General features: G+C 41.2%; 1 protein-coding gene across 17 annotated transcripts in view; it reads left to right on the top strand.

Moving 5' to 3' along the window:
- SLC8A1 (solute carrier family 8 member A1) overlaps positions 1 to 25,551 on the top strand; it is a 374,640-nt gene that overhangs the window by 61,529 nt on the left and 287,560 nt on the right. For 13 of the 17 annotated variants that reach the window (XM_032881999.1, XM_032882012.1, XM_032882011.1 and 10 more), the window contains exon 2: positions 12,130 to 13,961. In XM_032881999.1, the coding sequence (XP_032737890.1) occupies positions 12,130 to 13,961 (1,832 nt within the window). Of the gene's footprint in view, positions 1 to 12,126; positions 13,962 to 25,551 lie in introns of all 17 variants that reach the window. The other 4 variants (XM_032882003.1, XM_032882005.1, XM_032882004.1 and 1 more) reach the window with 1 other exon arrangement.

Genomic DNA, 25,551 nt, shown 5'->3' with positions numbered 1-25,551 from the left:
CCACATAGTAAACATTTTGCGCTTTGTGGACCACAGGGTCTGTGACAATGATTCGACACCGCTGTTGTAACCTGAAAGCACCCACTGACAATACTTAAATGAATGGGCATGTTGTGTGCCATACAACAGTATTTATTGATGCTAGAATTTGAACATCATATAATTTTCACATCACAAAACATTGTTTTTCTTTTTGTTTCAGTTAGTTAACAGAGTAAAAAAAATTTAATGAAATGGTTCTGTAAAAATAGGTAGCAGGCTATGGTTGACCTGTTGGCCCTAGTTCGCCTACTCCTGACACACAGCCAGACTATGAGAGACACAAAGGCAATATCATTGAGTTGAAGAATCTTAGCAGTCGGGGTTGGTGTCGTGCAAAGAGAGGTGGCCTAGAAACGGAGACCTCGTTTTAGAGCCTAACTCTGTCAAATCTGAGATGTGTGCCTTTGAAAAAGTCTTTTAAGTTATCATGGCCTGAGTTTTCGTGTTTGGAAAAAGGGGGGTAGAGGGAGAGTTAGGTGGCTTTCAGAGGTCTTCCTAGATGTAAAAGCAGTTTTATGAAGGGAAATTGGACATTTAAGATGGATCGTGGAGGGCAGGTAGAAAAGCATGAGAAAGAAAAACATGGTTCATATTTGGGTAATTTTTGTTTAGTAGCTCAGTTGATTATCAGGAACAGTAACCCTGGGAATGTAGACATGTGCTGTATTATGGATGGTGACCTTGAATGCCAAAGTGAGGGATTGGGGTACTCTAACTTCCTGTTGTTAGCCTGAGTCCTCAGTTTTACAGATCAGGTTGAGAAAGGGAAAATGCCTTGTCCTAGGCCACAGGACTCCTCCTTCAGAGCTGAGACCAGCACTCATTTCTTTTGGACCCCAGACCAATGATCCTTCTGTCTACCACATTGCCCCCAGCATAGTGGTAGAATGAAATTAACTGTAATTACATGATTGTGACCTCAGAGGGGCAAGTCTAAAAAAAATTACAGAAGCCACTTTGAGTGTTCTCTTTTATAAAAAAGAGATTTATTTATTTATTCCAGAAAGAGAGAGAGAGAGAGAAGGGGGAGGGGCCAAGAGAGGGAAGGGGGAGGGGCCAAAGGAGAGAGAGAGAGAGAGAATCTCAAGCCGACTCTGCTGAGCAAGGAGCCCCAGGTCAGGGTTCAATCCCAGGATCCTGAGATCATGATCTGAGCCGAAGTCAAGAGTTGGCTGCTTGACCAACTGAGCCACCCAGGTGCCCACCTGCCCTGTGTACCTCTCCCCTCTCCCATCCCCTCACTTTGAGTATTTTCTAAACATGGTCTCATTCTGTCCCCCAGCATATCTAAGAAGGTAGGTCTGTGAGTAATCCCATTACAGAGAAGGTGAACTGCAAAAAGTCTAACCCAAGACCTAGCCCTCCGACCATCTTTGGCCTGGCTTCCTGCTGACCATTTTAATTTTCGGCTCAACGTGTTATTTCTTCAGCAAAGCCTTCCCTAATACCCTAGTAGTTCAGGTCCTCCATTGCTTACTCTTGGAGGGTAGTGTTTTGCCTTTGTAACATTTATCAGAGTTGATAATGATGTTTCTTCTTGAAATAATTTAAATTAATGTCTGTCATCAGTCTTCCCAGCTACATAATAAATTCTAGAAGGGGAGAGATTGTATCTGTTTACTTCATGGCTCTAGCCCCAGTGGCCCTCCCACTCCAGACACGAAGAGACATTCAGGGTTTGTTGAGTGAATGAGTAAACGAATGTTCTTGCATAAATCATTGATATCGATGAAAGCAGTCTTTGCTTAAAAGGCAGAAGTTACTATCTTCACTTGCTAATGAAATGATTAAATGATTGGCATTTCTTTCTCCACTGACTTTTTTCTCAACTCTTCCACTGGCTCCTCTCCAATCCTGGCCTACCACAAAAAGACCATAACATAATAGTCTTGGCATAGTTACTTACATTGAAACTATAATACTTCAGCCAATATTGAAACAATTCTTCAAATACAGATTATGGGATTGGTATAAAAAGCATATTCACGAGATGCTTTATCTAGTGGAGAAACTGTATGTTTCATAAACTGTGCTCAGGGATTTGTGGAAAAATTTTATGTTTTCCTATAAGCTACTCAACTTATTCCTGTAAATACTAAAATGTGGCCAGTTCCTTTCTAAGCTGTTTCCATTAAAAAAAAAATTATTGTTCTATGTGTGTATATACATATATATATAAATACACATAATGATAAATAAATTAATATATAATAAATAATAATAATAAATACATATAAATAAATAAATAAATAAATACACACACACACACACACACACACACACACACACACCTGGTTTTAGAGCCATGTCACTGTGCATATTGTCAGAAACTTTAGAAAACTGTAGCACAGAATATTGACAAAGGGTCACCATTACACGAGCATCTGTTGACTTGAGATTTTTAAAAAAATATTTCTTTTTACTTCCTTCTGCTTTTCTCAAGAGCATCTTATTCTTTCAAGGACTGTGATTTGACACTCTGCAGGAAAATTTAAAAGACTCACAAACTTCAAGCTGATAGGGTTCCATCTCCTGAAAAGCAATCTACTTGAAGATGAAGCTTAATGACTCAGGGAAAAAGCTGATGAAATTCACCAGCCTCTGCTCACATAACCAGCATTTTCCTTGTTATAAAAGATTTTTTTTAAAGGCATTCTGAATGTTCCTATCACATAGCTTGAAATTAGATTCTGTATTAAACATCTCTAGTCCCAAGAGGCAGACTAGAAGGCAGAAAGTGACGGCAAAGATTTACTCTTGAGTTGAGATGGACAGAGGGAGTGGTGATATTCCCCTAAAGACCCTATAATTTAAAGAGCAGAACTTTCCTCACCACCCAAGGACCCAGGTTTGGGATTTACATTTCAACATATTGTCTACTCTATTCAGGAATTGTGCATGGAACTTGGATAGAAGGTCTCCAAGGACTTCCATTTATCCTCTGTCTTTGCTGCGTGTTGATATGGTGTCTTAGAAATCCTTAGCTGTTTCTATTTAAAGAGGCACAACTAACCCTTTGTAAAATTATGAAGTAGATATAAGTTACTCCCAATGCTTTAACCTCCTCTCTGGGGACCCCTGTGATCTCCTGTTAGGGTCCATTCTTCTCCTTTGTCCTCTCCCCTACCTCGCCACCAACTTACCAAGGGGCTCCATATTTTGATGCTGTCTGGAGTCCCAATCTATGAGAAGGAAAGCCTTTCTAATATATTATTTCAAATCATCATTTTACTGATATCACAAGAAACACTACCTTCTAATTTGGGGGCACTACCTTCGGTCAAGTACCTTGTCTAAGTGCTCTGCCCTGCCATCTGTGTTTGCCAAAGATACCGCATGCCCTTTCTAATTTCTACCCAGTTCTTCCCTTTATGTCAGGGCCCTTAAAGTGTGGTGCCAAGACTGCCTCTATCAAATCAGCTGGGGTGCTTATTAAAGTTCAAATTTGGGTGTCTTCTTTAGAACTACTGTACCTCTGATGATAACCCCCACTTATCTGCGTATTAATGTATTGCCCAGGTGATTCTTAGGTGAGCTCAAGTCGAAGAAGCAGCACTCTGTGCCTTTATGACATCATTCCTTCCTTCTGCAATGTCCTCTTACTCTCTCCAGCTTTTCGCCATCCTCCTAGCCCTCTCATTTTAGGGAATCTTCCATAGCCTTCCTAGTACTCATGGCTATTTGAGTAAGTAGTTGAGTTGTTTGAATACTGTCAGTTCATCAGGTACAGGTGCAATTATCTTTGTAATCCTCACAGTGTTTGGTTTGTTGCTTTGCCCATAGATGCCACTCCAGGAATGCTTGATGAATGCATGAGTGGTCCACTGTCTCAAACTAGAAATATAGAGAGAGCTGTCCTTCACTCAAAAACAAAACAAAACAAAACAGCCTCAAAAAACAATAACAACAACAGTAAAAAACAATCCCACAAAAACAATAAAAAACAATCCCACACACATTTCTTAAGGTGAAATGTCAACAAGCTAGTGTGGAAAATATTTTTAGATAGTAAATCTTTTTTGGTGACCCAGATAGAAACGCATGCTTGTGACCTCATTTTTTTTTTTTTTTTGTTCCCAGTGTGTAAGGTCAGACATCAAAGAAAGGCGGCTCTTTCCGTTCAGGGTGGATGGTGAACAAATTAGTATCCGAAATAGTTATTATTGTCCATCATGAGGCCCCTCAAAGATGCACAGAGTACAGAGTACAGACAAGGTGTTCTAAGGCCCTGGCCTGCCTCGGGGAGTTCACCAGGCTTGAAAACCCTGGGTGGTAGAATTGTAGGCTGAGCAGTCTGAGGTTTCTAGAACCCTGGTCGTATTAACCTAAGAGCTCAGGTGCATTAACCTGGGAACGAGGTGGTCCACTTCGATTGTCTCACTCTCTCAACACCTGGAAAGTCTCTCCGTTTCTGGGATTCTGTAGCAATGAAAGAGTTCTGTTCCAGAAAGGAGACTCACACCCTGACGTTTGTAATCCATGCCCCCCTACCCCCTACTAGAATGTGATCTTCTTGGAGGATATTAATGTTCATCTTTTAACACGTATCTGGCGTATGTGAGTGGCTAAGAAAGCTTGGCAGATAAAACCATGAACGAATGTGTTGTTTTCCTGTTTCTTTGAATTACTTACTGGTTTAAAAATTTAAAAAAAAAAAGTCTTGACAGCATATTTGTGAGCTGCGTTGAAATTCTTGAAAAAAAATTGATTTATGGCTATCAGAGCAAAGTATTCCCTTGTTATGCTGAAGTTCAGTATTATTCTTCCCAGACCCATCCATCTTTCATTTTAGTTTTGCTTGCTCACTGCTAGGATTTCTTTCTCTCATTTCTTTTCTCCTGACCAAATGGAAAAACCTTGAGATTATTACATGACTTTGGAGTGATTTCAGACCTCAGATTTTAGCTGATGATCCCCCAAATGGATCAGCTTTCGCTTGCTACGTGATAAATAGGAGTGCTTACCAAACCCTTACTCGGGGGGGTTGGGGAGACAGGAGACAGGAGCCACAAATGTGAAGGCTCTGGAGGAGGCAGTACAAACTACATTTGTACATTTGTTCATGGGGGGAAAGCAGGGCCCATGGAAAGGTTACTCTGTGCTAAGTATCGAAGTAGGGGGCTCCTTGCTACCAGAGGACAGTATTACTCACCTAGGAAGCAAAAACAAACAAAAAGATGCTGCCATTTGGGAATGCACGGTGGCAATGTGCTTTCCAAGTGTAAGCGCCGGGATTAAAATCCTAGTTCACCTCTGTTTGTATGACTTTAACCAGTTTACTTTTACGAACCGTTTATTTTTCTCATTTATAAAATGAGAATGATACTACCTCCTTGCTGTGTTGTCAGAAAGGCCAGGGACAGTGAACACAAAGCAGTCAGTGAAGCACCTGGGACAAAGCAAGGGCTCGGTCAATGGCTTCAGTCATTATTGTCCTCAGTGCCAATTTATGACAATAAGTGAGGCCCTCACTCTGGCCTTGGCACTAGCAAAATGAATCTGAGGACAGTCCTGGCCCAAGATAAGCACAGCGGCTTCCCTTTGAATTCCTCTTTATTTAGTTAGTTTTGAAAGACTCTTTATTCCCCAGCTTTCTTTCTCTTACTCCTATTTCCATATTGGTATGCAGAGTTAATATATTTAAATTTAAATTCGTGATGCACTTTTCCCTTTTATGAGCCTTCTGTAATGGAGCTGATTTTTGGTTGGTGCCTGACCAGATGTCTTCTTATTGCACTGGGGGAAGGAGAAGATACACTTTGTTGAGGATGTCTGAAACATCAGGACCCTCTCAACACAGCAGATGAACTTGGCATTCCAAAAGAAATCTGCAAGCTAGGGTTCATGGAGGACCTGCCCCCAGGTGCTGGGGGAAACTGCAGAGTCCCCCTTCTCTATGCCGGAGGTCAGTTTTTCCAGCCTGAGGTTCTCTGCCCATGAGCCTGAATCACATTTCCTCTCCTCCACTTAATCCTGACATTGGCTTTTCAGGGCGATACTGGCATCTGCTCATTTTAGGGGCTTTTGCTTTAGTCAGGGCACATTTTTCAGGGCAAATGCCTCGTCTCAGCCCTCAGATTCTGATTCACCTTCAGAGATTTGGTGAATCAGCCCATGACCCTATGAAAATGATTTTATTCATTCAGTAAGCAGGTGCTATGTGTCTTTTATGGGCCAGATTCTGCTCTAGGAACTGGGTATCCATCAATGAACAAAAGAGACAAAAATCTCAGCCTGTACCAAATTTAACATCTATCAGAGAGAGAAAGGCAATACACAGAACCATCAAATAAAGTATATTAGCACATAAAGAAGAAAAAGTTCTATGTAGAAAAGCAAAGTAGGGGAAAGGGCCGTGGGTTACATCTCATGACTTTTCAATAACTTCTTCATTATTTAAAATCCTAAATTCATCTTTCTGTTTTTGGCCGCACTGCCTGGCCAATCACCCCAGTGTCTTCCTTTGATGAATGAGGTGAGTGTTTTCTGACCTGGCCCAGGATCCTGGCTGTAGTCTCAAACATTCAACCAGAGGACTTGAGCCCCTTATATGAACTCTTGCTGCCTGTATTCTAGAGGACCTGTCCCAATTTATTAAGCAACAAAAAGGAAATTCTCTCTTTAAAAAGAAAAAAAAAAAAAAAAGGTAAGAGCAGAGAGTCCTTGTGGGACCAGAGCTCCTCTGTAACTCGTGGTCATGGTCTGTTGGCATGAGATTGGGTGCCAGAAGAGTAATTTGCACCCTGGATGGATGGTCAGATAAGGAAAATCATTTTGGCATCATCTCTTTGTCTAAAAGCATTCGCCAATGCTTGTCTCAGAAATGGAAAAGAACTTAGGGTTGCTTAAATGTTGCCTTAGAAACGGATGAATTGCTAAGCTTTGATGCTTTCACTCAGCAAGAGGTACATAGAAGGGAACTCCAGGTCCTGATGAGGGAGAATCAAGGAGTTCCTTTCAATCATCCCAGCTGCCAATCAGTGGAATGAGATTCGGCCATGTTTGTGCACGGGGCTGGCGCGAATGCCAAATGTATTTCTTCTCTCGCAGCCGGGTCCTCCTTGGTGGTCAACCCTGGCTCCAGCTTCCCATAAGGAACCCATTGCTCTGCTGCCTGATGAGTCTTTAGGCCTCCATGGCCGGGGGTGGGGGGGGACTCTTCCTCACCCTTTATAGAAGCCATTTGCCAAAAATCTGCCTTGCAGGTACATGTCCCCTTCCTCTAACTTGTCCCTTCAATGCTGGTGTCTGGGCTTTTCCAGTTGGAGCTCTTTTCCCCATCCTTCATCATGTGCCGTTCACATTACTCTTTATGTGCTACTACAAAAGCACATCCCTCTGTAGGAGCTGGGGTTGTCTGTTGGCTTCAAGATAAAGAATGAGCAGAAGACACTCTGGGTCTTCTTGCTATGGTGCTGTAGGCTCATTTGGATGATGTAACGGCTATTCCTGAGCAAGAACTGGCTGAGAACATAAGAGTTGTTCGGAAAGCACCGTGAAAACCAGCCTATCCTTGTTCCAGAGTTCAGGTGATCAGGACAGAATATTAAAAAAAGCCAGGCAGCAGAACAACATACTAGCAGCCTCTTTCCTGCTGAATTTTTATGGAAATATATATTTGAGGAGACAGTAGGGAGGATCTGCTTGAATCTGATGATGAAGGAAAGACCCTGAAATGAAAGAATGAAGAAGAACCTCTCGTTTAGATGCTCTCTGCCCCCTCTCCTCCCAAACATTTGAATTTGGTGTTAATTTAATAAAAGAAAAAACTAAAGTCCAGAGAATTCTTTCCATTGCCAAAAACCTGTATCAGTGTTTTGTGTCTATAGATTTCACAAATTATAATACTGCCACCTTTTGAATATAATCGTGATGTTTTGGACTTAACCTCAGAAAGCCCTTTCCTTTTTCTCTGATCAGATTTTTTACAGTTGCATCCACTCTTAGACATCTGTACCTTTTTGGCTAATAACAATTGTGAGATGTGGGTTGGGGGAGGGCTTTTTTTCCCTTTTCTTTCTCTCTTTCTTTTTGGCTGACCTTATAGATTGCCTTGAGAATGTATGTAGGAAGAGGTGGTCGGGTAATTGCTAAAGGTAAGGGGCAGTGGTCTCTAGGGCATGTCAGCTCACACATTACATCATAGCTGTGGATGCCTGTCTGTTGGAGTCTCTAATCCATAAGATAAAAGTCAGGCTATTGGAAACCTTCCATGGAACTTTTGCTACTGAGGCCCTCCTTACCCTGCATAGAAGCCAAGAGGCCCAAACCCAGTACTCTCTGAGATGACTTCATACACTATCAGGGATGCTCTTATCAGGGTTTGGATCTTAGTTCAGGAGTTTCCTATCTGTATGACTTTCTGACAAGCACTTAACCTGTCTGAGGCTCAGTGAACCCATTTCTGAAATGGGTTAATAATATCTACTGCAAAATGTCATTCTTAGGACACTGCATTGCACAACTCCAGGTGGTGCCATTCTCATGGACCATAATGGAAATGGCAACACCAGGAGCTATGTAAAATAACAACACTTGTTAGTGTAAGTATTAGATATAATATTACATATAAAGAATTTAGCATATTGTCTGCCATCGTGTTTACGAATAAAACCTACTGTTAATCTCTTGGGCAACTGACCATGATTTGTTGTTGTGCCATTTTGACCTTTGCTTCTAAGACACAAAATAGTTTGGAGCACAGAAAACACAATCCTGAAAGCCCTGGAGGCAAGAAAGTGTTGTCATGGTCAGGAAATGGAGAGAATTTCCATATTCTAGAACTTGGAGACTGGATCCTAAAAGGTCTGAACAGCCTATTGAAAAGATTGGGTTTGTTTTTAGAGCAAGGAGCAACCAATGGAGAGTTTTAAGGGGGAGGTAGGAAGTCATATCTGTACTTTAGGAAGCTCATTTTGGCTGAAATGTGAAAATGGAAAGATGAGATTTGGCAGGAATTTAAAGGAAGTGGTTGATTATATCAGTCCTCGAGTTGGGCACAGGTTGGAATCTCTGTTCTGGGTTTACTCTCTCTTTTCTGTACTACTCTCTGGGAGCTAATACTTAACCTTTCTGATGCTCACAGGTTCCCAAGACATTTGGAATTGTAAATCTTCCAAAGGGTCACTACAAATTGTTTCCTTCTCCTTTTTAAAGTTGAGATCTCCACTGTGTCATTTTTTATACCTGCCAGGCATTGGAATCAGTTGTAAGTCTGGTGATTTGTTTTGTTTTGTTTTGTTTTTTTATAAAAGGCAAAAACTGGTTTCCTTGTTCCCACTCTTATCCCTGTACTCTTATTCTTTTTTTTTTTTTTTTTAAAGATTATATTTATTTACTTGATGGACAGAGAGAGAGAAACAGTGAGAGAGGGAACACAAGCAGGGGGAGCCAGGGAGGGAGAAGCAGGCTCCTCACTGAGCAGGGAGCCCGATGTGGGGCTCGATCCCAGGAAATTGGGATCATGACCTGAGCCGAAGGCAGAGGCTTAATGAATGAGCCACGCAGGTGCCCCTGTACTCTTACTCTTCATGGAACCAGCAGAAAGATGTTTTTAATAGGAAAATCAGCGGATACCACTCTTCTGATCAGAGCCTCCCTGAGTCCCATCTCTTTCACAATCAAAGCCAATGCCTTATGGTAGCCTCCATGCCCCTCATAATCCATCCGTAGTCTGTTCCCAGCTCCAGAGCCCTGTTCCCCTGGCTCACGCCCTCTCATCACACTGGTTCCTCTGTGGTTCCTGGACTATGCAAAGACAAGTCCCTCTGGGTCTTGGCATTTGCTGGAATTCTCTTCCTGTAGATATCCACAAGGCTTGGTCTCTTACTTCCTTCAGGATTTTGCTCCAGTGTCGCCTTATCAGAGAGGCCTTCCTTAGCCATCCAGTATAAAATCCTGCGTGCTGTGTGTGTACACACACACACACACACACACACACTCACACATGCAGACTCCTTGTCTTACTTAACATTGCTTTCTGCCCCATCCCTCTAGCACTTTTTAGCATCTGACATTTCTATTTATTTGTCTGTTTCCTCCCCAATAGAATATATGGTCTGCAAGGACAGAGACTTTGTTTTTGTTGTTTTTTTGTTTGTTTGTTTTGTTTTTTGTTTTTTGTTTTTTTAATTCTCTGATGCACTCTTAGGTGCTAGGAGAGAGCCTAGTAGGTGATTCTGAAACACGTAGTTAGGCAGCACCCATAAATATTTGTGGAATAAATGGCTCATGATGGAATTAGAGTTAGACCTTCCACTACTCTTGTAGGTTGCTTCGGTGTCTCCTCATTTTGAGTGGCGATCCCACCCGACCCCTGTAATGACTGATTAAGTAGACCCACTGACCATGAATCTTGCATATTTTGAAAAGACACTTTTTCTATTTTTTCAGCCTTTTATATAGAATGTAACTCTGCCATCAGAACCTTCTGCCGGGGCTTGTCTGAGAAAATTGTCAGAGCTTATCTCCCCATAGTGATGAGCTAAAAGGAGCTTTAGGCAAATGGTGGGCTCTTTGAGGGTCTGCCAGAAAGTGCTGGACCAGGGGGCTCCGCCCGGGCCTTGGTGAATTTCCACTCCCTGCCATGAGTGGCCAACCTGGGCCAGAGAACGTAGGTGAGTGCGTGGGTGGCTCTCAGACCGCGCCAGGCTATGGAAGGTTCCAGTCTAGCTCCACTGTGAACTTTTTATCAGGCCACAAGACTATGTTCTGACTCAGGACGCCCCCTTGCCACCACTTTGTCTGATGTTGGAACTGGCCTTCTAGGCCGGAATTACCCTGACTTAGAGCAGACCCTCCTCTCCGTCAGCACCTTACAAAGCCTCAGGGGGCAGAAGTGGTATCTGGGCAGAGAGGCGTTTTGCCTGAGCTGGTGGGTGAATTCAGAGCCATGGTTTCTCAGTCTGCCCCTTGGCCTCGTCTACCAGGCCCTGTGTGGCTCGGTGACTCTCCTGCTTGATCGGTAACGGCCTGCAGCCCTTCATCAGATGTGTAGTTTGTGGTCACTGCTGTTCTGTCACATGAGCTAATTGGAGTTACAGCTCCTGTATTTTTTTTTTTTTTTTTTTTTGGTCACTTGAACCCTCTGTAGAACTAATATGTATTTTAGAATGGCCATGGAAAGGATGACATCAACCCCAAGAAGGAACATTTTATGACTGGTAAAGCTGATTTCACAGCCTGCCAGACAAGGGTCTTAACACATAACTAGACCCAGGACTGTTATCTCCCTTTCCTGTTGCAGACAGCCACAGATTCTCGTGCGAGATCTGTCCCCAGATGTGGAGCACTGTGCTTCGAGACCCAAGTGCCCAGCTGCTAACATACAGGAGCACTGACTGGGCTTGCTGAAAATGAGGAGGAAATGTGCTCTCAGCAAAATGTGCTTTTCAAAACTGTACTTAACGTGCGGAAAGATTGTATTACAGAAGATTTCTTGTCCCCCTCAAGTACAACTTCCGTTGACTTTGTAGGAAAGCTTGAAGAGATCTCTGTGTTTCCAAGTCCATTTGGTGCAATGGGACGTGATTTCAAAAACTGCGGTACAGGGTCTGCTCCAGAATTTAAGATCATCAAAAGGCCTTGTGTTGGCTAGGTTTTTAGAGTCTGAACTTTAAAGTATCAGTCTTAATAAGGTGATTTTGGTAATGAAACGGTTTCTGGGAAGGTAATTGTACTAACCAAAATTTAAAAGAAAATCTGCATTAGCAACAAGGAGAAAATTATTTAATGCATCAAAAGGTTTTTTTCCTCCCCTTATTGGCTTGCATAACTATGTATTCAACAAAGCAAGGTTATAATTGAACTTTTCATTTCCAATAAATCAATTGTGTACATTGCTCAGTGAATGGAGACTACAAGTAGAAAATCCACACGTGGAGAGATTGAGTTGTAAATTTTTCAAAAGATTGCTTAATCACTGATGGATACTTAGAATAATTATTCACCATAGGTATTATGGTAGTCAAATTTAAACAAATCATTGGTAAAAGCAATAAAAATCAGTAATTGGTCATGCTTTGGATCTGGCTCTGATGATGTGATTTTTTTTTCCCCACCCTCCCTCCATCTTATTTTTCCCAGTAGGTTGGGACACTTGGAAGTCTACCATTGTACAACATGCTGCAGTTAAGACCCTCACCTACCTTTTCGATGGGATGTCATCTGTTAGCCATTGTGGCTCTCTTATTTTCCCATGTGGACCTTATAAGTGCAGAGATAGAAATGGAAGGAGAAGTCAATGAAACTGGCGAGTGTACTGGCTCATATTACTGTAAGAAGGGGGTGATTTTACCCATTTGGGAGCCCCAAGACCCTTCCTTTGGAGACAAAATTGCTAGAGCTACTGTGTATTTTGTGGCCATGGTCTACATGTTTCTTGGAGTCTCTATCATTGCTGACCGGTTCATGTCCTCTATAGAAGTCATCACATCTCAAGAAAAAGAAATAACTATAAAGAAACCCAATGGAGAGACCACCAAGACCACTGTGAGGATCTGGAACGAGACGGTTTCCAACTTGACCTTGATGGCCCTGGGATCTTCTGCTCCAGAGATTCTCCTTTCCGTAATTGAAGTGTGCGGCCATAACTTTACTGCAGGAGACCTGGGTCCTAGCACCATCGTGGGAAGTGCTGCATTCAATATGTTCATCATTATCGCCCTTTGTGTCTACGTGGTCCCAGATGGAGAGACGAGGAAGATAAAGCATTTGCGTGTGTTCTTTGTGACAGCAGCCTGGAGCATCTTTGCCTATACTTGGCTTTACATTATTTTGTCCGTCATCTCTCCTGGGGTCGTGGAGGTCTGGGAAGGTTTACTTACCTTCTTCTTCTTTCCCATCTGTGTCGTGTTCGCTTGGGTAGCAGATAGGAGGCTTCTTTTCTATAAGTATGTCTACAAGAGGTATCGGGCCGGCAAACAGAGGGGAATGATCATCGAGCATGAAGGAGACAGGCCATCTTCCAAGACTGAAATTGAAATGGATGGGAAAGTGGTCAATTCCCACGTTGACAATTTCTTAGATGGCGCTCTTGTTCTAGAGGTCGATGAGAGGGACCAAGATGATGAAGAGGCCAGGCGAGAAATGGCGAGGATTCTGAAGGAGCTCAAGCAGAAGCACCCGGAGAAAGAAATAGAGCAATTAATAGAATTAGCTAACTACCAAGTCCTAAGTCAGCAGCAAAAGAGTCGAGCTTTTTACCGCATCCAAGCTACCCGCCTGATGACTGGAGCCGGCAACATTTTAAAGAGGCACGCAGCTGACCAGGCAAGGAAGGCTGTCAGCATGCATGAGGTCAACACTGAAGTGGCAGAAAATGACCCCGTGAGTCAGATCTTCTTTGAACAAGGGACCTATCAGTGTCTGGAGAACTGCGGTACTGTCGCCCTGACCATTATCCGCAGAGGTGGCGATTTGACTAACACTGTGTTTGTTGACTTCAGAACAGAGGATGGCACGGCCAATGCTGGGTCTGATTATGAATTTACCGAAGGAACTGTGGTCTTCAAGCCTGGTGAGACCCAGAAGGAAATCAGAGTTGGCATCATCGATGACGATATCTTTGAGGAGGATGAAAATTTCCTTGTGCATTTGAGCAATGTCAAAGTCTCTTGTGATGCCTCAGAAGATGGCATCCTGGAAGCCAATCATGTTTCTACACTTGCTTGCCTCGGATCTCCTTCCACCGCCACTGTGACCATTTTTGATGATGACCACGCAGGCATCTTTACCTTTGAGGAGCCTGTGACTCACGTGAGTGAGAGCATTGGCATTATGGAGGTGAAGGTATTGAGAACATCTGGAGCTCGAGGAAATGTTATCGTTCCCTATAAAACCATCGAAGGGACGGCCAGAGGCGGAGGCGAGGACTTCGAGGACACTTGTGGAGAGCTTGAATTCCAGAACGATGAAATTGTGTAAGTTGTTTTTTTATACCTGTGTGTGGGGTGGAGTGCCTTGGTGGATGGGAGAGTGGATGTCATTTTTTTTTTTTTTTAAACTAAATGGCACACAAGGAATGGAATATTTGCTATACAAGACCACTTGAAAATGCCCCCTGCTGTGCCACACTTATCAATCTGCTCCATATAGAGATCTTAATTTGGTTCTATTTTTAACTTCTGTACTTTTGCATAGTTTAAGTACATTATAGCAGTTATGATAGAATGAGTTTTGTGACACAATTTATCAAACCGCTTATGATGGGTTGGGAAATTTGTATTCTAGTTTGAATCACATAATACACACACAGAAAGGGAATATTTATTTATTTACTTATTTATCGAAAGCGAATATTTAGAACATTACTTTAAGTCCCTAACTTATTACTGAGTACAAATTGGGAAAGCTTAAAAAGGAAACACCTTTGAAAAGAATTTCCTGGCTACCAAGGCTGACTGGAATGTTTTTTTGCTGCTTTTATCTGATGCTGTGTGTTTGTGACGATGTGAGATAATGTTTCTGCTTACATGCTAATGCTTAATTAGGACTTAATGACCAGCCCTGCTTTTTTTAGTCTTATGCCAGTGTGAGAAAAGTCATACAGCTCTTATGGAGTTCTAGTCTGATTTTATTTTCCATGGTTAGGTAAACCCTTCTACCCTACTGATAGAGCGATGGGGAGAGAATACGATTCTGTCCAAGCCTCCTCGTTGACGGGGAACAGATCAGAGAAAAGAACTGGGAACAATTTACTCTTCCTATTGGCACTGCATGGTGACACTTGCTAATGTAACACCAGGTGCCTGGTTGTGCAATGATTCTGCCTTTGACAGCTGCTGTTTAGAACTGTTCCTCCTTCCTTGCCTAAGACGGGGCATTACACTCACCAAATGCAAGCCAGAAAGTTGACTCAATGAGCAGTGTCTAAACGGGAAGGAAGGAAGGAGGGAGAAAAGGAAGGAAGGAAGGAAGGAAGAAGGAAGAAAGGAAGGTAGGATGGATGGATGGAAGGAAGGAGGAAAGGAAGGAACAAAGGAAACTATAATATTTGCAATACAACAGAGGACATTACAATGATTGATCATGTTGGTTGAATCACTTGGGAATTTCCAGGAAAGAAAAAATATATATAATACAGTTTGTTCTAAAAATGGTTAACTCTTGCGTAAACGTTATGTGATGTGTCAAATGCCAAGTACATTCTCTCCAAAATGAAATTTCTCTTGCTAAAAGAAGAGGGTGGAGGGGGACGGGGGTGGAAATGGGCAGAGGGAAGAGATGTTCCTGCAGATGTCTTCCTTTTTACTTCTCTTTGATATTGTATTATAGAGATGAACTCTTACTGAGTACGATATCATGATGAACTCAAAGCAGAGATTATAATATCCACCTTCAGATGTGTGGGGGTAACTTTGGATGAATATCTGTTTTATGTTGGCTCCTATATTGTTAATATTCCACGTGTTGAGGTGTGTTTTGTTGGACATGTATTTTACTGAAAGATAGTAATATAGAAGCAAATGAATATCCTACATACTTACGGAAGGATTTTCCCAGAGGCCTTGTATTGGATGGAATCCTGCCCACAATTAGCTCATGAACTTGAATCCTTTGTTAGGAATTCTTTCTCATTATATTTTCTAATCATTTCAGTTATGGAACCCTGTCGTATTAGATGGCCCTTGTAATCCATGTAAAAGTATATTGCATGTTACTAAAGGAGTATTGAATATTCTTAAATGAACTCACAAGGGCAGCACTTAAATATGACCCAATGGGTGTTTTATTTTGTTTATTCATTTTACTTAGGATGTTTTCTCCTGAAAATTTGGTCTTGCTTTTTGTTAAAAAGAATGGCTCTGTACTTGTTTATTTGAGAGGCAGTCTTTCCTTATCGATTCTGCTGTCCAGGACTTTACCAAACTGTAGATAAATAACCTTTTTTTGGACACAAAGTAGAAGAGGAAGAAGGGAAAAAAAAATTGACAGTGATTTGATGGAATAATTTATTCTGCCAAACTCCATTTAAAACATTCACCCTATGCCATTAAATTGATTTAATTCTTGCTAAGGAAGGAATATTGCCAAATTCCAGCTTTAGAGATTTAAATATCTTGTGAAAATTGGTTGGATGGGTAGTATTATTGGCATGCCATCTGTGTGTGTGTGTGTGTGTGTGTGTGTGTGTGTGTTCTTAGGAGTATTCTAGATCAATCACTAGTTCCTGGTTTAATAAAAACTCTTACTGTATTTTATTCACTAAGTTGAAATATGAAATTTTAGAGATGTCAAACATCTTACTTATCAGTGGGATAAAATTACAGCCCTCCATTTTTTTTTCTAGAATTTTTATTTTAAAGAGTCTTCATCCTGAGGTTATAGAGTACTGACAAGCTTTGTAGATGCTCACCACCTCTGTTGCTTAAATAAATTTGTTTAGGTGACTGGGACTTAGCCTTCAGCTAGGCACCAAGGATTTCAACATAATGCTTCTAGAAAAACATGATATTATCAAAGGTCCCTTGTTTTTCTCCTTCTTCTCCTTCTCTGCCCTTTTCTTCATGGGTCATTCTTATCCTGGAAGTTGTTTCTAATGCCAGGTCCACACAGTGAGACCCAAGTGACAGAGTTTGTCATCAGCTGGACCATGTGGACTTCAACCCAGTTTTTCTTGAAGAATGAATTTACGTCTCATCCAATTACATAATTAATCTTGAGAGGTGACTTTCTTAAAAACCTACAATACATAGGACTGTTGATGCCAGTGAACTTTATTAACTATTTAAAAAAAAATCTTTTTTTGCTTTTCTATTTAATGTTGTGCACAAAGCCAGAATTTATGGTTCTTTTCAGAGCACCATAAAGAGATGCTAGGAAAAGCCTAGATTTAAAGATTGCCTATTTTAAAAAGCCATAAAGACAGGTAGATAGTTTTACCTTGGGTCCAGTGTAATCAGGGATGGAGATCAAGAGGCAGGCAGCTTTACTGACTCTTCAGTTTCAAAAGCAAGATAGATTCCTAATCTCTGATCTCATTTTTGTAGAAGTCATTTAAATGTTTAATATAAGCATATCCGTACCTAGTCATTCACATTTTAATATAAATGAGTTGAATTATTTCAACTTGACCTTTTTTAAGATCAAAATCTGTATCTGAAAAAGATACTGATAAGTGATAAGTGGTGCTTGTAGTCTTAAATAAAGTGTATTCTCAGTAAGGCATTTTCAAATTACAATGCAAAACTCATTAATAGATATAATTAACAGTTAGCACATGCTTTTGTATAAACTCAATCAATGACAAATACTAAGCCCATGCCAGCTAATCTTGACTTTCAACAGGGAATTCTGTCTAATGTTAACAGCTAATAAAAAATAAATGAAGAACATGCCAATTTGATTTGTGGTTTGGTAGGTGATATCCACAAATTTGAAGAGCCACTAATGGTTGTTTTTTAATGATGCTAGTTTAGTGGTAATAATTATTACAAAATGTTGTTTGGTCTTCCAAGGTCTAACATGAGCTTGACTGTTCTGGAAAATATTAAGGTTAATTAAATAATGTAGATACAAATCAAATTCAATTACTTAGTTATAACCCAATAACAATACTTTTAGAGGAGGACTCAAAAGATCACGAGCATTTACTATTACCTATTTAAAATACAGAGTTGAAAGATGAGGTGTGTGGGTTGGAAAATGCATGGAATATATTGCTCAACAAATCAGTTTCCTGGGGGTTCCTAGCTACAACATAATTTATTAATCAAAGGATCTGTTCAAAATTGATTTTGTTTTAACGACTATAATGTTTTCAAGTATGATTGTGACTTTTATTTTTATGTTGTTAGTCACTGTACAGTACATCATTAGTTTCTGATATAGAGTTCCATGATTCATTGCTTGCGTTTAATACACAGCGATTGTGACTTTGTTAAGTTTAGGAAATACGATACGCAAGATGTCCCAACAAATATAGCTATTTGACACTCAATATTTATATTGCTTTTTCTGGAGAAAGAAACAGAAAAGAAATAAAATTTCAGTATTATATAGGCTCTATGGCATTATTATTACTATACTCCAGGAAGAAGAAATACTTTTGTTTTTGCTACCTATATTACCAGTATTCTATTCTTGCTCTATAGAATTCCAGGGAGTAAAGACCTAGCTTTATAAGAGAGCAGTTCAGTTTGGAGAGTAGGACAAATGTATAATGCAAGAAAGCAGCCCGCTGTTTAAGAAAAAAAAAAAAAAAAAAAGATGAAACAAAAATTGTAAGAAAACTTCAAGTGGTCAGAACAGAAGAATAATTTTGTATCTTTAGGGGAATCAGAAATGATGAAAAGCACTACAGAAAATAATGCTAGACAGGAAAGGCCATTAGTACCTATTTGAATTCAACATACTCAAGATTTACTTTATGGGAGAAGAATTTTATTTGATACATTTAACCTATTAGAATGATGGAACCATGATTTTATACTGACATAAAACTTTCTTAGGTAATATGCTGATGTAAGAAATTTAGATGAAATGATTTTAGGATTTTAATGGATTTCTGCTTTGGTGGAATATTTGTCTCTTCTTAAATCCAAACCACATGTAGTATCATCTGCAAATCTAAATTATAAGTACAAGAAGTGTTTTTATAAATGCATATGTTTTCATGAATGCAGAACTATTACAAACATAAGGCAGGGTAACAGCCAAAAAATATTTTGACTTCCCATTCAATATTGCCAGAAGCCTAAATTGATTATGTGCCGCAGGGTTGTTTACTATGTCAATCAGATTGCCATGTTTACTGTGGTAATCTCATTTTCCCACTGCTAACTAGAGTTTGGGGTTATAATATAGTTATGTAAAGAAGTTTTATCTTAACAAATGAGAAGATATCGTAGTTCAGACACACTGAAGTGTTTAAATTATGGACTCTTTTCTGAATCATCATTCAAGGTCATTCCAGAGGGGGATGATTGCTTTACTTGGTTAGGACTAGAATAGAATTCCTGTACCAATCACTCTGCACATGCTTAATAAGCTACTGATTTGTGCCCAGTACTGAGCTAGTCATAACGAAGGGAACAGAAGAAATCTATTCCTTATACTCTAAAGTGGGAGATGATGAGATAACTCATATTTTGATAGGTACACACACCATTATGAAGACATGGGGGACACTGTAGAAGTCTAAATTTTGGACAAAATATTTGGAGTTGCTTTTGAAGGACAGAAGGCATAACCAGAGAGAAAAATATGTTTTTTAAGATGGAGTATTATCTTGCTAAACCTGAAAGTATGGACCATTTCACTAAATAGACGGGATGGTTATCAAACTGAATGAAAGATGCAATGAACAGTGATTTTCTTTAATGGGATTTTAGATCGCCGTGAAGGTATTTAAATTAATCTGAGTATATGTCCCTTTAAGCTAGTCACAGAAGAGCAAACACCTAATGATTCTACTTATATGAGATAGCTAAAATATTCACTCCTAGAAACAGAAAGCAGAATTGTGGTTGCCAGGGGCAGAGGGAGGGGAGGAAAGGGAGGGGTTCAAATCAACAGGTATAATGTTTCAGTAATGCAAAATGAATTAGTTCTAGAGAGCTACTATACAACAACATTGAGCCTGTAGTTAGCACTATTGTACTGTGCACTTAAAATCTGTTAAGAGAGTAGAGTTCAGGGCGTCTGGGTGGCTCAGTGAGTTAAAGCCTCTGCCTTTGGCTTTGGTTGTGGTCCCAGGGTCTTGGGATAGAGCCCCGCATTGGGCTCTCTGCTCAGTGGGGAGCCTGTTTCCCTCTCACTCTCTGCCTGCCTCTCTGCCTACTTGTGATCTCTGTCTGTCAAATGAATAAATAAACTCTTAAAAGAAAAAAAAGAAGGTAGAGCTCATGTTAAGAGTTTTATGTTAAATTAGGTAAATATAAATAAAAGAGCTGATCTACTTTAAAAAAAAAAGCTCAAGTGCTTGTCCCTCTCTACCAGATTGCCTCTTGTATTTCTAAAGAAAATTTACAAGATTTCTAATAACATGTGGTCAATATTTTGTTTTGCACTTTGTAAATTAGTGGTTGATCTCTAGGGATGCTTTTGACTTACCTGAATCCTGTTCCCCCTTGAGCTGCCCTTAACCCATTGCACCTCCCCCTTTTGTCCCATTTTTTCAGGGTTAGCAGGGCACAGCCAACCTCTTGGTAAAGACTGAGCAGGTTTTATACTAAATTGTTGAAGTGGGAAGCAATTTTCTTTGTTTTGTTTGTTTTGTTTTGCTTTTTTCCTGAGGACACTGGTAACCCAGGGAAGAGACTTAGGCATGCTTAACTCCTTTGAATGAGCAATCTTGAGGGTCTAACACCTATGGTGGGGTTATTTGTTGTTATGCTGCTCTGTCCTTACTAGCTCAGGTGTAGAAACCTGCCTGTGGGTTTCAGTGTCTTGAGAACAGTAGATGTTTTTCCATAAAATATCTCCATCATGTTCTGTCATGGTTCCTGACATCTGCTCCTGGGAGATACATTCTGGGGGGATGGGGAAGCTGTTAGGCCCCTATTACATTATACACACCACGCGATTCTTAAGTGTTATCCTTGCGAGAGGATAGAACAGAAGTAGCTTTGGGCCAGGTGGCAGGAAAGAAAGAGAGGACAGCCAAATGTAAGGTGGGTGAGTGGCACTAGCCATGATCTCTGTAACTGTTCAGGACGAGCCCACAGCAGGGAGCCCTGTGGAAGGTGCCCGCCGAGGAAGCAAGAGACTGCGGCAGCTAGTGGCTTTAGCTCCTGGCTTCCCACACTGCCTTGTACTTTCTGCTCTGATAGTGGGGAAGTCCAGAAGGCCCTGGGAGGGAAAGCAAGCCGTCAACAATATGGGCAGAATTAAAGGAAATCTCCTCCTTTGCTTCCTCTCCTGGCTCGACATACTGCCTACGTAATGCCCATCTATTTGCCAAAGGTTGAGCCAGCCGGGGCTCATTCTTCTCTCAGGCCCACACAGCTGTCTCACTGTAGAGCCAGGCGAAATAAACAATGCCTTTTCATTTCCTGCCTTTCTCCTGAGGATTTGTGCTCTAGATGACATTTTCTTTCCTTCTTATAATGTCTCCACAGGGTCAGATAGGGGAATAGACATTGTGTTCTTTGGTGACAGCAGAAGAGAGGGAGGCAGGGGGCAAAAACAGATCGTAGCACAGAACTTTGCCTTTCAGACTGGTGTCATAGCAGGGCACCCAGGGAAATTTCCTTACACCTGGTGATTCAGATAGTGATGAAACAGCCTTGGATATTTCATTTCCAGGAGGCTGAGGCATGGGGGTTCTGGAGTTCTGGGTACTCTTGAAGCCCTGCAATGACCTTTGAAACTAAGACCACCCCACTTTTCCATGTTAGACTCCCTGAGATAAAGATGGACTTAGAAGGAATTCAACTTGGATTCCATACCCACATTTGAGCTCTACCTGGGTTTCCTCTGAGCTTCGTGATTTTCAGGAAATAACTTGTGCTCACCTCACCTGTAAAATGAGGATGACAGTGGTAGATGGTGGCAGCAGTAGTGGTGATTGGGTAATCTCCAATGATGGTTGTGATGGCAGGGGTAGGGGTGGAGGAGGTGGATGTGGTGGTGGTGGTTATGGCATTGGAGGTAGGTTTGGGATGTGATGGTGATGGTGGTGGTGGTAATGGTGCTGGTGGCGATGGTGGTGGTCATGCTGCTATTGGAGGTGATGTTTTAGATATGGTGTTGGTGCTGGTGGTAGTAGTAGTGGTAGTGGTGGTGGTGTTGGTGTTGGAGATGGTGGTGATGATGGTGGTAGTTGTGGTATTGGTGTTAGAGATGGCAGTTCTGGATAGGGTGGTGGTCAGGAGGTGATAATGACGGTGGAGATGGTAGTGGTCTGAGATGTGTTGGGAGCCAGGTTTCATGCTGTTTTTCTTACAACATTCATTTGATTTCATCTTCACAACAACTCTATTAGCTAGGTGCTTTTATACTCCTTTCACAGAAGGAGAACCTGAGGCTTCACACAGCTAATAGGGATGGATCTAGAATTTAGCAGTACGGCTGCCTGACATAAAATCTGCAGGGCTTCATTTAGGGTGGTTCTCCTTCTGAATGACTTTCCCAGGTGAGGATGAGCATGTGGTGGTGGGGGAGGGGGCTTTTAGTGTGGTGATCTGGACTGCAGCATCTACTCACATCGTTCTGAAGATGAGAAACTAGAGCAGCGGTCTGTGTTCTCTGGAACTGCTGAACATGCATGAACCACACTGTACCCCACCCCCACTCTGTTAACCCAGAAGCGCCATGAGTAAACTGAGTGTGAAAGGCAAGAAATGTGCTAATGGTATAATCCTTCCATGTACCTGACCTGTTCAGTTATTGTCTATTCTTTTGTCCCTTGTGGTATTTATTTTCACTTTGTGCCTAAATAAAAAAGAAACTTCTTTATTAGTAGCTATCTGTCATTGCCTGCACTGGCCTTGTATGGTGTAACTTCCTAACAAGGCTGAACAGTGAATGTAGCTTTTCTCCGTTCTTAAAATAGTAGTTTCTTGGTTGATCTTTCTTATGTATGTTACAAGACAATGTAAATTAATGACGACAGAGAAGCAGTACCAGAGGATGCTTGTTACCTTGTCAGCACAACCAACAGCTTACAAAGTTCAATTCTCGGTCCCCCCAGAAATGGTAAGAATTCTTGGTTAGGAAGTTTTCTAGAGCAAGGGACGCATGTGGCAGTTCCTCTGATACAAACCTTCTCAAGTCAAATGGAAATTTTAGATACTTTTTAAAAAGCCCAATGCCAAGTCACTCTTGCTTCCAAACTATATTTTCTCTAGGACACAAGAACAGTAACAAAGAAAACTTCTACTTAAAATCAGATGACTGTCAAATGATAACTTGCATACACTCTATACAAAAATCAGTGTTCAAGTGTGCATGTAACTACTTTTTGAATAGAGTAGTTTTATTTTATTTTATTTTTTTTAAGTTTTGGAGGTGAATTATTGGTCTGTTTGGAGTAAACTTGTTGTCAATGTGTTTATAAATATAATTAATTATAACCTCTAACAGAAGCCTCCAGTGGTTCTCTTTCAACAGGGAAGTTTTCTCTTACAACACATACACACGCACTCATTTACCAAGGTAAAGGTGAGAAAGTAAAATTAAGTCCTGTTTACATAGAGCTTAATATTTAGGGCACAGTTAAAAAACAAAAGAAAAAACAAGAAAACAATTCTCAGAGAATAGCTTTCATTCTCACACACAAAATGTTATAATCTTGACACAGTTTTAAAAATGAGCTATTTAGCTCAATGTGTGTATCTCTGAATGTGAGATTTAGGTATTAGCTGAAAGAGAGAGAGAGATGGGAAGGAGAAGGGTCAGAAGGGGGAAGATTGGGGATCAAGAAAGGGGCAGCAAGGGGCCAGAGGCAGAGGGAGTAGGGGGGAAGGGCAAATGGGGGCAGAGAGGTGTGGTGACAGAGGTGTGGAAACTGAGAAAGGGACAAAAAGAGGAAGCAAAGAGATAGAGGGGGAGGAGGGGAGGAAGAGGGACAGGGAAGGGGAAAGAGGGAAGGAAAGAGAAGAAAGGCAGAGAAGTACATCCAGTCAGAGGGAGGAGGAGGACAAAAGAGAGCGGTGGGGAGGCAGGGGCAGAGGGAGGCTCAAAGAGTAAGAAAAGGGAGGGGTAGGCAGATAAAGAGCCAGGAGGGAAGAAGGGAGGCAGGCAGAGGGACAGAGACGGATACAAATAATTTGCAACCCTGATTAGATTTCAGTTATTACTAAAACGAAGTGAAGCCTGAAATTAGTCCATTCTTGCTCAAGCAAACAAAAGGCAGTAGGAGAGTACGAAAGTAGACAGGGGATTCACTCAAGCTGCTGCTTTATTAAAAATAGACAGCAACTTTGTCCTTGAAACCAAAGGTATATACAATCGCCTCAGTATGTTTGGGGAGCCAGAGGAAGCTTATGGAATCTTCTTGGGTCTGAGAGAATGGATAGGGGTGCTACCTTTTCACTGGTTCCTGCTTTCAGCAAATGTTTTAGGAGCACCTGTTCTGTGTCAAGGTCGTTGCAAGATTACGGAAGAACAGTAGAGACAAAGATGTGGTGCCATGGACCTCATGTCCCTGAGGTGGAGATACGGATAACTCAGTCAAACACCAGTGCGGGTGTTTCACTACCCTGTGCCTTCTTTGGCATTCTCTCAGCACTCTTAGTATGGATGGGGCTTTTGCTGGTGGTTAGGCTGAGAACAAATGATAATGAGCTGGAAGCATCACCCGGCCATGGCCACCTCTGACAGCAGCAACCCACCCAGTGCCTGCTCTTGGTTGATAGAAGTGATGGACTCAGAGGGGTGTGGTGTAAGGAAAGGAGGCCATATTGGTTTCGCCTGGCTTGCACTGTTTCCTTATCCTCTGCGTTATTGAAGGAGGTTATGCCACTCTGTGTGAGTGCTTCTCCGAAACCATATTATATTGAGCATGAACAAGCAAGGCTATTACAGACACCATAGCTACCTAGCCCAGGGATTTGCTGGGGCTCGGTGCCTTCGGGGTCTCGGACTCTGGTAGGCTAGCATCTCGGAACATCCTGACATGCTATTGAAGGAGGACACCCAAATTTCCAAGGAAAGACAGAAAGCTGTGGGAGGTCTCTTTGAGTTGCTGTTAATACGGACAAAAGGACTCTATATGGATGAATTCTGGGATACTTTTAAAACTGATGTATTATAGGAAGTGATTCATCTGACCCACACATAGTCTCTAATAGAATGGTAGAATATGAACAGTATTAAACAATGTATTAATAACACAATCACTATAAACATGACTATAGATAAAATATCAAGTATCCTAAAATAATCACATAAAGCATATCAAGTCCTCATCTGGATGGGTACCTGGCAATATCTTATGGCTAAAATATCCTGGAAAACTTCATTGTTTGAGTGACAGGCATATTCTGTAGGTTTGAATTTTTTCAGGAAAGGAGCATCTTTCCTAATATCCCATAATCATTCTTCCATAATCATTGTATACTGTGATCTCTTAAATTCATCTGTTTTTGTTTGGGTTTTAATTTAATGACTCATTCCTGCATACGGAGCCCTTGAGATATTTCGAGGTGGATCTGGGTCTTGGGCCCTACAGTAAAGTGTTCCAGTCTTCTGGTCTACTGAGTTTTGAGTCCTTGCATGTGCTATATATATATTTATTACATATGTAACATAAATATAGAAAATATATTTTTTCCTTTTTTTATAGGGCATCAGGGAATCAGTGCACCAAATTCTAACTATGTGCATTTTAAATTTGTTGCTTCCCAAACTTGCACAAAGAATAAGTATGCATGGTAGGTATTCATGGTGGACACAAATGACAGCTTTACAAAGTCAAGTGCTTAACGTCTCGCTTGGTGGATGGGTTTCCTGACAGTTGTAATGGCCACCCACAGGCATCTTCTGCAGAGATGTAATGATCGAAAGCACAGGCTCTGGGGCCGGATTAGCAGGGGTTTAAGTCTTCCTTCTCACTCATAGACTGTG

This window comes from Lontra canadensis, unplaced genomic scaffold, assembly GCF_010015895.1.
Source record: "Lontra canadensis isolate GAN:19392208 unplaced genomic scaffold, GSC_riverotter_1.0 scaffold78, whole genome shotgun sequence".
Lineage (NCBI taxonomy): Eukaryota > Metazoa > Chordata > Mammalia > Carnivora > Mustelidae > Lontra > Lontra canadensis.
This window is presented reverse-complemented; position numbering and strand designations above follow the sequence as displayed.